Here is an 18,102-nt window from a genome sequence, read left to right on the forward strand (position 1 = left end):
GTGTGTGTGTGTGTGATGCCATTTATACACAAGACAATTCTATGCTACTTTTGGAAGCGTTTTAATTTAGTGAAACAGTTTAAAATGTGTCATTAAAAATAAACTCAGATTACAGTAAAAGAAGCAAAGAGGTTGCCATGACAACCTTTGAAGGAGGGCTAGAACATAGCATTAATACTAGCAGGTCTGAGAACAAACGAGTAATGTATGACTCCATGTTTTTCTCTTCACAGGACTTGGTGAATTTTATTCAGGCAAATTTTAAAAAACGAGAATGTGTCTTCTTTACCAGAGACTCCAAGGCCATGTAAGCTACAGCTTTCCTCCACATTTGCTTCAGCTTTCTGATTCAGAGTACAGTATCACCGACTGTTAGTACAGATGCCCACGAGTTCTCTCCTGGAGGTGGTTGCATCTTCTAAGTCCCTGATGGTGTGTGATTAACATGGATTTGATACGTCTGTAGTTGTTCCCTGTTCTTGTCCTTCCCTGTTGTCTTTTAGCTTTGGCAATATAGCAGTTGGCAAAGTCACGCAGAGAGAATGTCACTCCCTGCCGTGTTGCCAGGACCCCAGGAGTCCACCGTGTTGCGCCACACTTGGCAAGCAAAGCTACACATGCTCTTTTGCTATCCGAGTGTCGCTTCTTCCCAGCTGTGGTCCTTGGAACATCCTTTCTAGTTGGATGTTTCTCAACCCCAAGTCTCCTGTGTTTGGGGGATCAGCTGGTTACAAAAGAGACCCCCCAAACCTAACACACAGTGGTGGTCGGGGGGTTATAATGTTAATGAGCTGGTGAGAAAATGAACAGATTTGATCCTGTCTGATACAAGACAAAGGACTCAAATGAAGTGGCAAGAAATACTGACACCCCTATTCTGTCATTATTTGACAAGCTAGTTGACACAGGCTAAAGATCCCTGCTGAGATCCTGGGGTTGCCATGCATGGGCTAAGCCCAGAGAAGCCTTCACTTCCATCCCTAGCACAGGTCTGTTTCTTGAGGAGGAGGATGCTGGAACCTGTGAGACACTGTGCAGCCCAGCAGCTACCTGCTAACACTCTCTAAGTGGGAATCCCATGGATCTGGGCCACGCTGTTCTGCTCTCACATCTTGGGTCCTAAGTAGAATCAGGAACTCCACCATCCACATTCATAGCTCTTATCAATAAAACTCCCTGCTTCATAGGTGTTCTCAACAAGACAGTGACACGTGACTACTGATCTTCTGAAATGTAGCTAGGGTCAGCAGTGAACTGAATTACTGACTATAATTACTCTTCATTGAACTGCAAATGGCTACACGTGGCTCATGTGGCTACACGTGGCTCATGACCACAGTAGAGACGGATGTAGCTCTGAGTGCTTCAGAACTTTTGTTCTGAGGATGTGAACTAGGGGGCCAATGCCTCCCATCCTTCCCAGCTCCCCTCTCTGCTATCTCCGCCCCTCCTCCGAATGTCTATCCACCCAGTTCTTTACTGGTAAGCTCCTTTTCTTGTTTCTAAACAATGCACGCACATTGGTTCTTGGAGGGTTATTAGCCCATAAAGGATGCAGACAACTTGCCTGGTGAAAAGGTCATTTGTCCTCAGTTATACAAGGACAACTGGGGTATCTGCCACCCTGCCATGAGATTGGGTGGCTGTGGACATGGCCAAATGAGAGTGGGATTGGCAGGCAGCAGTGACGGAGTGGAGCAGCCTTGTCTCAGGATGTACCCTGGCTTGCAGTAATGGCTCAGGCCCAGCAGACTCTTTCCTCTTGGCTAAGTTGAGTGAAGCTCCTGGGGTGGGGGTGGGGGGCTGTGCAAATGAAGGCAAGTATCCTGCTGGGGAGCGTACAGGGTCTAGTTTGGAGCCTGAGTTTTTACAATTTTAGAAAAATATTTTAATATTTCTTTCCTTCCTTCCTTTCTTTCTTTCTTTCTTTCTTTCTTTCTTTCTTTCTTTCTTTCTTTCTTTCTTTCTTTCTTTCTTTCATTTTGGTTTTTCGAGACAGGGTTTCTTTGTATAGCCCTGGCTGTCCTGGAACTCACTTTGTAGACCAGGCTGGCCTCAAACTCAGAAATCTGCCTGCCTCTGCCTCCCAAGTGCTGGGATTAAAGGCGTGCACCACCACGCCCAACTTCCACCGGTATTTCGAGTCAGGATGATTTTCGCACTCTGCAGTAACTAGAGGTTTCCATTATATAGTTCCATGAGTTGAACTGAAAAGAGGAGACTTGCTATGGAGAGACAGGAGTGCCACCTAACAGCGGGCAGTGGTTGGGTCTCTTGTATAGTTAGGAGCTCTGTGACTAGATTTGTGGGGACTCAGGAATGTTCTCTACTGTCACCTCACCTCCACTTCTTTCTGTGCCTTCTTCCTTGGTACTGACAGGAGTCGGAGGTATGGCCTGGAGGGAGAGGAGAACAGATCTTCTGGCCCTAATTCTGATTTTGATCCCAAATTTCCAAGAAAGGGACACCAGTGTCAATACTGTCCCTGTTGACTGTAAGCAGGTGTTCGGGTTTTTGGTGCATAGACAAGGTCACTTTGATGCAACCTTGGTGCTGGGGAGTAAGGACAGTCTTGTCCGGACCCAGGTCAAGTGTGTGCTGCCCAGCAGGGGACTGAGAGAGGTGGCCATAGCAACAGTTTCCTGGATGAGAGCAGCTGCTGCAGCAGACTCCTGAAGAGATGTCTTTATTCCTCATGATAGTCTGTCCCTTGGGTGACTTTGGTGGCTAGCCTGACCTCTGTACGTCACATGGAGGGCTATTAACGGAGAACCCCTGGGCCCCTGGCATGTAGCTGAGGCCACAGCTCCCTGGCAGTAGAAATATACAGGTCTGGTTTGGCCATGCATCTTCTTCTTCTGGCGTGGTTATGACAATTGCCTGTTGAGCTGTGAACCTTTGTTGAACATTTAGAAGGATTCCCAGGAACACACTTCCCTCTCATCACCTATGAATGAAAACACAACCTACTTCCAGACAGCAGTCTTAGGACTTGCCCTCCATTTTCCTACATGCCAGACAAACTCCACAGTGATGAAGACCTTGAAGCACAGAGCTTCCGCTGCTCCATGGCAGCTGTGTGTAAGCATCCTCGTGTCTCAGAAGGAAAACTAAAATGTCTACTTGACATAGATCATTGAGGATGCTCGCAGATATAAATTATTTACCAGAAGACTGACCGATGCCATTCATCCACTCACACAGTACTTGCTAGACACCATGCTATTTTTATAGAGAGGATATAGAGTAAAGAATCCAACCAAAACCAACCTTAACAAGATCGTTTCAATTGATCTATCTTTATTCGACTCAGCCTGTTTTGGGAATCTTTGCTCCAGAATCGCCTTGTATGGTTGACTGAGTGTGTAGGGCACAGGGATGCTAAAGTGAGTGAATCTTTTGCACTGCTACCATATCCTGGAGTAGGCCTACATTTTGGGTCACAGTCTTTATTGTGAGAATATTAATCATCCTAGCTATAGGCAAAGGGTATAAAATAGGACTTGGGGCTTTTGGTCAGCCATGATGATAGTGAATGACATTGTCTGGCTCCATTGTTACCTTGTTCTGTCCTTTTGAATTGTCCTACTGGTAGGACAGAGGGCTGTATTTGCAGATATTTTACTTTTTTTTTTTGGTTGTTAGGCCTTCAGTATTCCTTGACTTACGTGCATGCACCACCCTGAGCTGAAGGTCTCCTTGGCAGAGCATGCACTGTGCACCAGACCCACTTGATGCTTTGTGTCATTTCCAGCCCTTGAAGCAAGCCTGGCAGGGAAGGGACTTTGCTAGGGCCAAAGGAATCATTTGGTTGGTTCTTTCTTCGCCAGGTTTGTACTTAGCCACTCCCAGGAGATGCTGAGGACAGGAAATCACATAGTCTCAGGTTGGGATGTTGCAGATGTTATTTTATCATTAGCATCATTCTCAGACACTTGTTGAACAACTGCAGAGTATTATGGAAGGAGGGGAGGAGAGGCTTTTCCACTTAATGTGGTATCCACTTTCTATTCTCTTTCTGCTTCCTGTCATGCATGTTTGTTACATCATGGATCGTTAACATCCAGTCCTGCTGTACTTTCAATGGGAAGAGCTGGTACCCACTATTGCTATTTTCCTTGTCTAGCTCTAACTATTATTGGCCCAAAGTCTCTGAAGCAGCTGTTATCCAGTAAAGCAGGGTGGTTTCTAAGCTCTGGAGAACTCTGGGCCCTGTGAGGGGACAATGTCTCGCCCAGTGAGTGCAGCTCACAGGGAGAAGAGTTTATCTGCAGCCAGAATAGCGTTGCTTGCTGGGCATCTGATAAGGCTGACACTGAATCATAATGCCTGCCTGTTCCTGCCTCCTACGAGTTAGCAAGGACCCATGTGAGAAGCCGAGTCAATGGCTCCCAGGTCCCTGAGCTCCATCCCTTACCAGCTTCATGGCTTCTTACACAGCCAATGGGTGCCATGAGGACAGGGCTCTGTTCTCTGCCTTTCTCCACTCCCAGCACAGGGTAAGCTTGTTGGCAAGCAGATAATTAGCAATGGGAACAAAACACCAAACAAGTTTCTAGACAACCCACCAAGATGAGGACATAGTCTGGGAATACGAGGCCATGGTAGAATTTTGTCTGGTGTTGACTGACGTTATTAGCACATTGTTTATCCTAAGCTGTGATAAGCCATTTAAGTAGATGGAAATCTGTTGCTTCCCATGAACACGGCTTGCTCAGGGAGAGCATATGCAAGTGTGGTTATGCCCAGAGCCAGCACATCGAAGGCACCCAGATCAACCAAAATGAGAAGTGGAACTACAAAAAACATACCAAGGAGTTTCCAACAGACGCCTTCGGGGACATTCAGTTTGAGACTCTGGGGAAGAAAGGCAAGGTAAGCAGCTGTGTTCGCCTTACGTATATGCACTAAAAGCTTGGGCTGCCCAGCTTACCTTGAGTTATGCAGTAGTGTGGAGGTGGGAGGGGATTGGGTAATGACTACCAACAATCATCGAAGGAAAAGATAAGTCGTGAAAGGCAAAAGATTAAATTATGTTCAGTCAGAAAACTCAGCAATGAAGGATGGGATCATGACTGGAGCTGTACCCTAGACATATCATGGGTCCCTGTAACATCTGCTGAGCCTAACATTTAAAGGATAGCAGAGGGCTCTCTGTGGGTGGTCTCTTTAGTTTGAGACATCGATCAAACTGAGGATATACTGTAGCTCCAGTCAGAGTGACATGATCCATCTCCATCTCCATGAGTTTTATAAGGCTCTTTCCATTAGAGACTGGTCTTCCCCAAGTGATTCAATGACAGCTCAGTCCACAGGCTGGATGCCTAGACCTTGACCCCATGTATCCCCAAGCCTGGACTTGGCAGTCCCTGAGCAAACCCAGCTCCATTCACTGGGGCTCTGCCCCAGAATGGGTCAGTGAGTCTCCCTATAGCCCTACTCGTTTCTTCCTTGGCTCATCTGCGTGTGCCAGGATGGCTGTTTGAGGACCCCTTAATCATCTCTTGCCTACCCTGCTTCCAATACCTCAAAGGCCAGGTGGAATTGTAGGCTTGCCATCTTGTTTGTGGCACCATTCAGGATTGCCCTCCCCTCACATCGTCCTTCCACTTTCCTATGAGGCTCTGGTAGCAGCCCTGTCTAGGACACCCTGTCCCGTGCCCCAGGAGCAGGCAGCCAGCCACCCAGCATCGCAGGGGCAGAGCACACGAACCTCGTGCTTTTATCCAACCCCCACAGTACTTACGCTTGTCCTGTGACACCGACTCTGAAACCCTCTACGAACTGCTGACCCAGCACTGGCACCTCAAAACACCCAACCTGGTCATTTCAGTGACGGGTGGAGCTAAAAACTTCGCTTTGAAGCCACGCATGCGCAAGATCTTCAGCAGGCTGATTTACATCGCACAGTCTAAAGGTACGCCGAAATTGAGAGAATACTCAGGGGTCATTCTGCACTGCATCTTGAGAGCTGGGAACAAAGTTTCCACATGTCACTTTCCCACAGAATCCAAATGCCCCTAGAACTATGTGTATATGTGTATATAGTTACATATAATTAGATGTGGGTATGTGCACATGAGTACAGGTACCATCAGAAGAGGGTGTTGGTTCCTCCTGGAGATAGAGATACAGGCAGTTTTGAGCTGTCATTTGGGTGTTGGGTTTTGGATTCAGGTCTTCTGCAAGAGCAAAATACACTCATAATGACTGAGCTATCTCTCCAGCCCCAAAGAAATGTAGTTGTTATTTTATTATAAATATAATTCTCAGATGGATGGGAAAGACAAGATGCTGTGGCTAACAGATTCACAGAGTAACTCCCACTCAGGTGTTGCCTTGATTTAAAAAAAAAAAACTCCTAGTATTTTAAATTTAATTATTTACACATATAAAATTTTACCCAGAAGATTCTATTAAATCAGAGAGGGTGTTTTAGTTAGATGCCCTTGAATCTCAGAGATCACTGACGCACTTTTGGAAGCAGAGGCTGCAGGATAGGTAGTGAGCATTGTGTGGGTGCATGGCCAGAGAATGGTGGCTTTGACTTCATACACTCAACTTAGCATCTTCTCTCTTTCTGCCTTTTCATTTTGAAACACTTTCAAGCCTTACAGAAATGTTTCCAGATGACTATACATGTACATGTCTAGATTTACCAATGGCCAGCCATTTGTACATTTGTCTTCTATTGTCTTGTAAATATTTGTGTACTAGGGTCTGGGGCCAAGTGATTTGAGAGCAGGCTGCAGACATCATGGCTCTTAGCCAGGTTCACTGGCATGCATCTCCTAAGAGGATCGATGGAGCTGTCTATATATTTCAGTGCAGTTATCCAACCTGGGGCAGTTTACACTGGCATTATCATATAATAGATTGTTGTGCCCCTTTAATAACAAGGTTTCTAACTAAGAAACTTATTTCTGTAACTTTTCATATCTTTCCAGTTTTCTCACATCAGCACTAGGTCTCAGCCTTTGTCTGGCTTCACACTTTGATGAGCATGCATCAGTAGCTTTGTAGATTGCAGCTCAGCTTAGGTTTGACTGATGTCTTTCTCAGAAGGGAGCTCAGTTTGTCTGAACTCAATATTCTTGGAGCTTCTTTCGTAGAGATTCATTGACTGAAAGAACTGAGAAGGCACACTTTATCTTTATCCAGGGTGGTTGTAGGCCCTGTTAACATGATAGAAGAAAATATACAAAAGTCCCTGGGATTGGGGCCTGCAAGATGGCTTAGCACATAATGGTGCTTGCTGTCAAGCCTGAAAATCTGGTTTGATACCTGGAACTCACATGGTGGAAGGAGAGAACTGCTCTCTTGAACGTTGTACTCTGACCTACACTTGGGCTAACCTGGGACTCATGGGAGGAAGATTTTCATAGGAATCTGGAAACACAGGACAAAAAACCTTACTCAGTATGAGCTGAAGTTCTGTTCCTCCTCTCTCCTCCACAGGTGCGTGGATTCTCACTGGAGGCACTCACTACGGTCTGATGAAGTACATAGGCGAGGTGGTGAGAGACAACACCATCAGCAGGAACTCAGAAGAGAACATCGTGGCCATTGGCATCGCAGCATGGGGCATGGTCTCCAACAGGGACACCCTCATCAGGAACTGTGATGATGAGGTATGGGTGAGACAGGGGGCTCTGCTAGATCACATGGGAGAAAAACCAGGGCAGTGGCTATGGCTGTGGTGACCCCCAACCATAAAATTGTTTTTGTTGCTACTTCATAACTGTAGTTTTGCTACTGTTAGGAATTGTATTGTAAACATCTGATATATAGGATATCTAATATGTGACCTCTGTGAAAGGACTGTTTGATCCCCAAAGAAGTTTCGAGCCAGGAGTTGAGAACCACTGGGCTTGACCTGAGGGCTAGGGCTCTGTGATAGAGCCAGATCATGGCCTTATAAGAACAGCATTTTTAGCCGGGCATGGTGGCACACGCCTTTAATCCCAGCACTTGGGAGGTAGAGGCAGGCAGATTTCTGAGTTCGAGGCCAGCCTTGTCTACAAAGTGAGTTCCTTTTTGGCAATTAAAAAACAAGGGTTGTCATGGGGATACTTAAGGGACTCCAAAGCATGGGTTAACTACGAGGTATTTTGTCATTAAAATCTGTCCCCAGCAAACTCAGGTTAGATTTGGACCCATTGTTTTTATAGCCCTGATCCAAATCCACCTCAAAAGAGTTCACCTGCAGGTACAAACTTGCATTGCTGGATCAGAGTCTTGGGAATTCAAATCCATTATTGTTCAAATCTACACCAAAAAGTGTTTCGTGAGAACTGATTTAGAGAGTAGCAGGCTTCCCTCAAATCTCATACAGAATGTACTGGAGGCATGTGACGTCTTCTGTCATATGTGTCCAGCATGGCGTTTTAGAAACAGTGAGGAACTTCCCAATTCCAACTCAGAAGATTTGGGGTAGATGTTCAGAAATGTAAATTTAATACACGTCTTCATCCATCTGTGGCTCAGAGTAGACATTTAGGTGGTAAATTTTAAGAGAGCTGTGGTTTAAAAAAAAAACACGGTTCACTTTCCTGTCTCTGTCGTCATTTTTAAGATTTAAAAGGGGCACAAGGAACCTAGGAGTCAACTCTGTGTTCTTCCCAGAAAACCATTTAGAGATGCATCAGGAGGGTGAGATTTGTTTATAGAAAAGTCCCAACAATTACAGTCATAAAATTCATCCATAGAGAATTTAATATTAGGGCAGCATGTCCATTAGAATATTTCTGTAATAAACAAGAAGTGACATGAATCTAAATATCAAACAATCCTTGTGGCTAGGTATTTATTCTTAGATATTATAATCTAGTAATATTACTACAGAAGGAAGTTCAGAGAGATTACCATGAGAAATGAAGACTAACCATGGAGGTAGGAAAACACTACTTTTGAGGCTGTTTGGGCACCATGAAAATGCTTATAATTATAAATAAGAAATTATGAAACAGAGGCATGCATAGAGAAATAACTAAATGCACCTCAAATCTTGATGACAACAACTCCTGGCTCTTAGAATTGAGTATAATGTACATTCTCCCCTTACATTCTGCAGCCTCCATTCCTGTAGGAAACACAGTTTTCAGAGGCTTAAATCATACTGTTAGTTTTTATTCCTTTCATGTCTCTGACGCCAGTCTTTAGCGGATGACGTGGTTTGCAGCAAACTCTTAGGATATTTTGGTTGGCTTTCTGGTTTCTCTAGTATTTATTTCCATGGGTGACCGTGTTTGGTCTTCTGTAAGACGACATAATAATCTTGTTGGCCACGTCTTCCAACGTGGGCTCATGCACATTCACTGTTATGACATGGGTAGAACAGAAACTCAGCCAAAGTGAACTGAGACCACTGTTCAAAACGCTTATGTGCACTTTAGATTCATTTTTGAGTATTTTGTCGCCCATCATCTGATTCTTTTTTAAATTATTTAATTAGTATTATGTTTTTAAGTCATGAGAACATTATATGCACATGAAAAAAAAGACAGCACTTTTGCTGTCTGTTATCATACTTTTTCTGCTTGAACTTTGATGTTCTTTGTCAGGTACAGTCACAAGAGGAAGCATACAACAAAGACACGTTCTCTAACTTCAGTAGGGTCATAATCATGTCAGCCTATATCTCAAAGACAAGTAAGTGTCCCTGTGCCTTGCAGGGACATTTTTCAGCTCAATACATCATGGATGACTTCACCAGAGACCCTCTATACATCCTGGACAACAACCATACCCACCTGCTGCTTGTGGACAACGGTTGTCATGGACACCCCACAGTGGAAGCCAAGCTCCGGAACCAGCTGGAAAAGTACATCTCTGAGCGCACCAGTCAAGGTCAGCAGTTAGGGACCCAGAGACCAGCCACGGGCTGCTGTGGCGACAGCTCGTGCTGCATTGCTAGCCCTCTTGCTTTGATGTCTTCACTGTTGAAGAAGAGTCAATATTTCTCCTTTCTTCAGCATGCCAGAAGTGCCTCTGCTGCAGAACCACCGACACACATCCTTCAGCATGCTGAAGGCAGTGACAGATAACTTCTTACACCTTTGTATCAGTTTAGGAAGCCTGCTGGCTTTCCTTCTATTAGCATTTAGCACTAGTGAAGTCCCTAAAGGGGGAAAGTATGTATTTAAGAGGCAGCAATGCACTTAGGTAGGGTAAGATAAGAAGCCAGTCTACTAGTGTCACGACTGAAAGGTTATTTATTCGTTTTATGTATGAGAGTACACTGTAGCTGTCTTCAGACACATAAGAAGAGGGCATCAGATCCCCATTACAGATGGTTGTGAGGCACCATGTGGTTGCTGGGAGTTGAACTCAGGACCTCTGAAAGAACCATCTCTCCATCCCTGAAAGGTTATTTAATGCTTTAGTTTCTATGGACTACCAAGATAGAATCACCAAAACGTTGGTTTTGCAGAAAACTGAGTGCAAGCCACAGGTGCCTACCCTTTCTGTGCACAGACAGGGTGCTGAAGGGTGTCTTGCTTTGGAGAGAGGCTGTCCTGTGATTGACAGTGACTCACAGGACATCCTCAATTGTTTCCCTAAGGAAGCTATTTATAGATGCACTAAACTCCATTGAGAGAATGCTTCGTTATGCAAATCTGTCACCCACTTAAGAAAGCGTAGGATTACACAAATGAGGGAGAGAATATGAGCAAACTTCAACCTGCTCTAATCAAAGCCACAACTGTTAATGAAGCACCGACTTCAGCATTTTTAAAAGCAGCCACACATGGCAACACTGCGCATGTCACACAGTTGATGGTCTGGTGCATGGCGATTCATTCCGTGAGATCTATCCCTTCAAGGTCAAGTCCAAGCAGCTATGACCCAAGGCATGAGCTCTCAGAGCAGACACTCCTCCCACCTCCTCCATGCCCAGTCCTTCAGATGGGGTCCAAACACACTTTCTTCTTTGTCTTACAGATTCCAACTATGGTGGTAAGATCCCCATTGTGTGTTTTGCCCAAGGAGGTGGAAGAGAGACTCTGAAAGTGAGTTCTGGTTGGTTTTCTGGAAGGCTGGTCTACAGCTTATTCAGTAGATGCTCCCACCCACCCCCAAGTCTTTTGGGCTTATCTGATCTTTTAAACCTAAATTTCCAGTTACTGTATAAAACGAAATATACTGTGATCTTCTCATGCATGGACATCCTGTACTTTCCCCACGATCAGTACACTACTCCCTCTCCCCATTTCTTTCCTCTTCCCTTCTCTCGTCATGGCAGCTCTCTCTCTCTCTCTCTCTCTCTCTCTCTCTCTCTCTCTCTCTCTCTCTCTCTCTCTTTCTCTCTCGTGTGTGTGTGTGTGTATTCTAGATTCTCCATAGAAGAGGAAATATGATTGTCTTTTCTTATTCAACATTATTATCTACAATGCCACCCCTTTCTCTACAAACGACAAGGCTTCCTTTAGAGCTGACTAAAGCTCCATTGTTTTAGCCAACACTTTATCCATCCACCCGAGGGGCAGCTAGTCTGGTTATATATCTCAGCTGTCCTGGACAGTCCCATAGTGCATGTGGGAGTGCTGCTATCTCTTGTGTCAGCCCACTTCCTGGTGTAGACTCGTGAGTGGTATGCTGGGTCCTATAGGTTTTCTATTTTTATTTTCAGGTATCTCTATGTTTCTTCCCATAACCACTGCACTAACATAAACTTCAATCAGAAGCACCGAAGGGCCACTTTTCCTTAGCGCCTTCACCATCAGGTTCTCACTTTATTTCTTGATGCTAGCCAGTCTGACGGTGGTGAGATGGCCAAGAATGTTAAACATATATTTTTTTTAAGATTTATTTATTTATTATATGTAAGTTCACTGTAGCTATCTTCAGACACTCCAGAAGAGGGCGCCAGATCTCGTTACGGATGGTTGTGAGCCACCATGTGGTTGCTGGGATTTGAACTCTGGACCTTCGGAAGAGCAGTTGGGTGCTCTTACCCACTGAGCCATCTCACCAGCCCCTAAACATATTTTTATAATTCTTTGACCCTTAGTATTTCTTCTTTTGAGGGGCAATCTGTTGAATTTAGTTGTTCATTTGATAGCTATAGAATTTGGGGTTTTGGTACTTAGCTTTTGGAGTTCATAGATTCTCGATATGAATACCCTGTGAGCTGTGTAGCTGGCACAGCTTTCTCTCCCACTGGTAGCTGTCCCTTCACTCTGGACTGCCTTCTTTGCTATGGAGGAGCTTTCTTATTTCATGAAACTCCGGTTCTCTGTGTGCTGACCTGTTGCGGCCCGACCCACAGTCCACAACGCAAACGGTTTAACTGAGGATGGCAGTTCGAGCTGAAAAGAGAGGAAGCTAGACGGGGTGGGAGAAAGAACGAGGCCAAGACAATTTCATGTTTAAGGCCCCCCTTTACTAATTTTAACATTTAGTTATAAAGGAAGGGGGAGGGAACCCGATTTCTCGCCAAGTAACTCGGGGTCTAGTAGCAGGATGAACACGTGTGTGCCTCCAAGCAGCAAAGCAACAGGGTTCAGCAGTGGGCGTGGCAGAACGAATGAGCAGGAAACTCCACCCTTGAGCAAGCAGGTTCCAGGGTGGGGGAAGGGAAACCACATCTCCTCCCATTTGTTAACAAAAAAAGAAAAAAAAGAAAAGGCTGGCCTGAGACAGAAAAATTATCTATGCTCAATAGTTTTGCCTGAGTTCTTAGGGCTAAAGAAAAAACCTGTTTCCGTGGGATTCCCTATCTTTTCTAATGGTAAACTATATCTGGCTAAGACTGTCCTTATTATTCTAGTAAACCACTAACAGAATAGCGCTGAGCTGTAGGCTCTGACTTTATAATGCTAGTTAGTGCTGAATAGGTAACTTCCTGGTTGCATTTTAACTAGGGCGTTGGAGCCCTGGCTAAGTTTGACTGAACAAATTTGAAATACGCTTTATTAAGAATAACACTGAGTTGATATTCCTCCGCAATTTTGGATGACAGGCGGGGAAACAGGGAGAAGGGGTAAGACCAGCTCCTTAGTACAAGGCCAATTGGCTTTTTTATTTGGGTGGGAGGCAGTGAAGGGCTTGCCCTTTCGACAGTACGGTCTCCAACCTCTCTCCCCCCTATTAATTAAGTTTAAATAGGCAACGCTTAACTGAGGTGATCAAATGATTGTGTGCCTCCAAGCAACAAAGCGACAGGGTTCAACAGTGGGCGTGACAAAACGAATGAGCAGGAAACTCCACCCTTGAGCAAACAGGTTCCAGGGTGGGGGAAGGGAAACCACACTGACCCAGTGGGATCTTTCCTGGAAGGTGCTTGCTTCTGTATCTTGAAGTGTTCCGCCTGTGTTCTTCTTCTTGGTTCAAAGTTTCGGGTCACGTACTAAGGTCTCCGATCCATTTTTCTTTGATTTTGGTATAGGGTGAGAGAGAACCATCTATCTAGCCCCCTTCTTCTACTTTAAAAAATAGCTTTTCTGAGTATGCTGATCTTTTTGGCAGGTTTTTGTTTGTTTCTTTGTTTTAACTTTCAGAACTTGACGTATGTCAGTTATTCTATGCTTTCCTGACTCTGGGTCTCCACTAAGTCTCCTGATCTCTCCAATGGCATTGGTTTTGTGAGTTGACTTCTTTTCCTGCAACTTTAGAAAGCGCTTCTTTGTGGTCTTACCATTTTAGCTGTATTGCTTTGTGGAGAGATTTTTTTTTTCCTGGCCATATATATTTAAGTTCTAAAACACTTCTTGCATTTGGATGGTCCTTCCATTCCCGACTGGATTTTTTTTTTTTTTACTAGAAATGCCATTGTATAGCTTTTCTGTGTTTTAAGTTTTAATTGCAGTTCCTTTTAACCCTGACAAGTTTACAAATTTGGTTTCTTTATGATGTCTCAAATTCTTGAAAGCTTTGTTGAGGGACTTTCTTGACTTTGTCATCTCTATATACTAAGTTCTTTACTGAAGTAAGTAGAAAATATTTTCCCACCACGTGCCATTCCTTTACTCAACACAGGTAGCTCCTTAGCTGAGAAGTGTTGGGAGATGCACTCAGAATGGCATAAATAACTCCCGGGGATCCTGGACTCCATGTGCAGAAATCTCAGGGCCAGGTGATGCTGTCAACATGGAGTGCCTGGATGATTCTGCACCCCTGACACTGAGTATCAGGGCAAAGACTCCGCTTTCCCACCCACATCTGGGGCCTTGGTGTTACTGTTGCACTGAATTCAGCCTCTGGCTCTGTAGAAATGAACATCATCAAGACTGCATTATAGTTAATGGATACATTGTCTTCCAGAGGGTTTTTGGTTTTTTTTGTTTTTTGTTTTGTTTTGTTTTGTTTTTGCTATAAGGATAAAATCTAAGAAAATACAATCAACTCTCTACTTATTTCTATGCCCACCTCCTCTTTCCTGATTTTAGTTTAAAACTGGGGTTAGGATTAGCAGCCTTGCACACAGTCATTTTCTCTGCCCTTACTGGCAAAATTACCTGGAATCATAGACAAATACTCCCTGTCTGTTCTTTTATGGAACAATGGCCTTTCATTTATTCATTCAACAGATACTTATGAGATATTATAAGAACTGCTACTGAGACCACTGTTTTTTTGTTTGTTTGTTTGTTTTTAAGCCATTCAGGGGCTTTTCAAGGAAATATGTTTTAAAAGAAATTTCAGGGAACAATTAAAATTGGCCATTTTTTTTCAGTGTGAAATGGCCACCAGACAAATGCTGAAAAGGGAGACATATAAAGAGGGGGTGTGGAAGGTGTGTGTGAAATAGATGTCCCACTTAGGGCTGGGCGTTCTACAGCCTCTCATTCTCTGCACTTTGCACAGCTGTAGTGTTCTGCGTTAATCTCCATCTATGGCAAACAGAAGCTTCTCTGATGCTGGCTGAGCAATGCACTAATCTATGGTTATAGCAGTAAGTCACTGAGAGTCAGTCTAATTCTATGCCCACTTAGCAGAGTGACAGTCATAGGTTCTCCCCTAGGGCTTGAGTGTCTCGCCACAGGTTCCATTAACAGTTCTGGGTGTGAGTTTTATCTTTTGGAGTGGGCCTTAAATCCATCAGGAAGTGATTGGTTACTTCCATGTCATTCATGCCTCTTATTGCACCAGTGGGCATGTCTTGCCTGGCCAGCTGCTATTGTAGCTCACGGGATCCACAGCTGGGTAAGACTGAGGATTGCTTTTCTACTCTGGCAGTGCATAGCACTTTCCTGTACTGTGAATGCTAGTCAGTAGAGACGAGGTTTCCAGGTCAGTATTCGCTTAATTTCCCCATGTTCTGTGTCTCTTGTGGGTGGTATCTTTAGCAATAGGCTCTTCTTGTCAAGGATAATACCTTGGTGGGAGTCGGTCAAAAACTCCCCAAAAGGTAACCCATACCTGGCCCTGGTCTTTTTCTTATTAGCCTGTGATGTCTTGGATAGCCTTTGCTGCCCACTTGTTGGTGGGGATGATGTGGGAGGAGCTGGTAGAAGGAGTGACCAGAATTAAAATGCATTGTGTGAAGTTCTCCAAGAACTAAAATAAATGAGAAAGAATAAAGAGCAGGTAGAGAGTGGCGGCAGACAGTAGAGGTGGAGAGATGGTAGATCAGAAATGGAGAGATGGAGAGAGATCAACTGGGAGATGGTTGCATGCCTTCTCTTTCTCTGAAACTTGAGATTTCTTGTCCTAGGAAGGAAGGAAAGTTATGAAATCTGCTGTAAGTTAAGGAAGGAAGGCTCTACAGCATTATCTACAAAGATCTGCCCAGCTTGTGTCCATCCCTCAAAAGCTGGGGCGGGAGATCAGGTGTAAATAACATTGGATTAATATTTCTCAGGCCCCACATCTTTTGGCTGTTACCCAACACTTGCCCTTAGATTCATCTTGAGTGTTGACTCTGAGGAATGAATGTGAACGGATTTCCAGCCTGTTCACTCAAATTTAACATAGCTTCATGTTCTTGGCCCCATGGGCTGTGTTTTCTCTATGGGAAAGCTTTCAGCCTGTAAAGAAAGGCCCTTATAGGCTTTTCTGTGCCTATGTGAACATTAATCCCTGGGTCTTGAAGTTAGGTGAGGAAAAAAAAGGTCTGAGCCCCTTCTTCCAACTTCCAAAGTTCTCGCAAAGGAAACATTGGTGGGAGAGGTGTTTATCCAGAAATTAATATTTCAGGAAACTTCTTGCAGTAAGTGGGGAGAGGAAGGAAGGAGTCAAGGCATAAAGCACATGGTTAGCTGCTTTAAAGCATCTCCAGGGCATTGACTATTTCTTTTACATAAGTTATCACTAATAAGGATATTTTCAAAGTACCTCTTTACGGAAGACAAACTTACATTATAATGGAATTTGACATTTTTTTTCAGGTTGTCAAATGATGGGCTTACTTTTCCCATCCACAAAGCCACTGCAGTTGGTTTGAGTTGGGTTTGAAATAAAAGCCACAATGGGAAAGGTAGTAAGAGGCATCAAAGCCTCTTGTTCACCCCCTTGGTTTAGCACCTTGGGCCTGAGCTGGACTATGTTGATCCCTCCAGCCTCCTCTATCTGTCCAACTCCCTCCCTCTCCTAGGCCATCAACACCTCCGTCAAAAGCAAGATCCCCTGTGTGGTGGTGGAAGGCTCGGGGCAGATTGCTGACGTGATCGCCAGCCTGGTGGAGGTGGAGGATGTTTTAACCTCTTCCATGGTCAAAGAGAAGCTGGTACGCTTTTTACCACGCACTGTGTCCCGGCTGCCTGAAGAGGAGATTGAGAGCTGGATCAAATGGGTGAGTTTGGGGGAAGATGCTGGAGGCTGGGTATGGGTAAGTCAGGTTCCAGTATTTGGGTTTTCTTCATGACTTTGAGGCTGTTCTCTATACTAGTTGCCTTCCTGGAAATTGAGATTTGTATAAGTTGTATACTCTCCAATTATCTGTTCTTAAGAGATAAGCTCAAGTCCTTTGCAAAGCTTGTCTTTCTCTTGTGCCACAACGCCAACGCATAGGCTTCTGTGTTTGGTATGCATCACAGATAGGGAGGAGGGAAGTCCCTAGAAACTCAGACTCTACTTAGAGTCGACATCTACTGAAGTCCTCACTGGGGAAGATCTGCCATCTAGACCCTACAACCTTTGGCTGCTTTGGAAGCTCTCATCTTTCTTAGCAGGCTTGTGAGAAAAGTTGGCATACAGGAACACTTAGGCTTCTGGTTGATAGTCTTAATCAGAGCATTTGGATGTGTTAATGTTGTACATTCTTTCTGTTTGTTTCATGGCTGCTGTTCATGTTAATGACAGTCTGCTCAACACATGACAGGGCACCCCTTTATCTCAGCCCCTTTACCTGAACCAGTTCATACCACCAGAAATGGCAGCTGTATGTGTTTGGATATTTTAGGAGCAAATGCTGCCACATAAAGTTTTACCCTTCTGGGGGAAATAACAGGCTTACAGAACAAGGGTTATTTTCATCACAGAGTCAATGAAAGGTTGGGTTTAGTTATATAATGGATAGTAATAACAATAAGATTTCAAAAACTAGAGTGTAGCTCCAGCAATATTTGTTATTTGTAGAGGCCCTCAAGACATTAAATGCAGCAAACTGAAGTCCTGGACCATAAATGATTTTTCTTTCTTTACCTACAATATTACTTAATGCAAGCCTGGGCAGACCAAACACTGGCTGAAAGATGACACACGTTAACCCAGCTTTCTGTGGTATGAGGTACTCTTTACTAATTCCCATAGAGTGGGGTCCTAGTGAGCTCCTTTAATTCTACACGAGAGGGTGGCTCTCTCATAAACTTGATGGAATGGTGGGATCTGAAGTGGTCAAGAACCAAGTCTTTCCTAGATTAAGCCCACTGTCTAAAATTTAGAAATTTGGAGCCTGGAAATATGGTTGAATTTCATCCCCATATCCGAGAGATAGCACCTGTCCTGGGCTAGGCCTTGCCTATTGGTGGCTTGTGTGATCTCCCCACTGAGATATTGTAGGGGGTTTTGTTTGTTTGTTTTAGATTTTCACACCAAAAGGTTAACACTGGTGGCTTTGTAGGAAAGTTCTCGCAAGGATAATGTTCTGTCATGTCCAAGGCTAGCACAAGAATCAGGCAAAGGGAGGTGAAGACTGAAATTTATGGAAGGTTGAAGGCA

General features: G+C 44.3%; 1 protein-coding gene across 3 annotated transcripts in view; it reads left to right on the forward strand.

Annotated features, from left to right (window-relative positions):
- Nucleotides 1-18,102, forward strand: part of Trpm8 (transient receptor potential cation channel subfamily M member 8) — an 84,070-nt gene that overhangs the window by 14,315 nt on the left and 51,653 nt on the right. For 2 of the 3 annotated variants that reach the window (XM_029483630.1, XM_029483635.1), the window contains 7 exons: nucleotides 234-307; nucleotides 4,719-4,875; nucleotides 5,740-5,917; nucleotides 7,459-7,631; nucleotides 9,564-9,849; nucleotides 10,945-11,012; nucleotides 16,538-16,735. In XM_029483630.1, coding sequence (XP_029339490.1) covers nucleotides 234-307; nucleotides 4,719-4,875; nucleotides 5,740-5,917; nucleotides 7,459-7,631; nucleotides 9,564-9,849; nucleotides 10,945-11,012; nucleotides 16,538-16,735 — 1,134 coding nt within the window. The remainder of the gene's footprint in view (nucleotides 1-233; nucleotides 308-4,718; nucleotides 4,876-5,739; nucleotides 5,918-7,458; nucleotides 7,632-9,563; nucleotides 9,850-10,944; nucleotides 11,013-16,537; nucleotides 16,736-18,102) is intronic. The other variant, XM_029483643.2, reaches the window with a different exon arrangement.

The sequence above is a fragment of the Mus caroli genome, unplaced genomic scaffold (assembly GCF_978045245.1).
Source record: "Mus caroli unplaced genomic scaffold, Mus_caroli_1 scaffold_1, whole genome shotgun sequence".
NCBI lineage: Eukaryota > Metazoa > Chordata > Mammalia > Rodentia > Muridae > Mus > Mus caroli.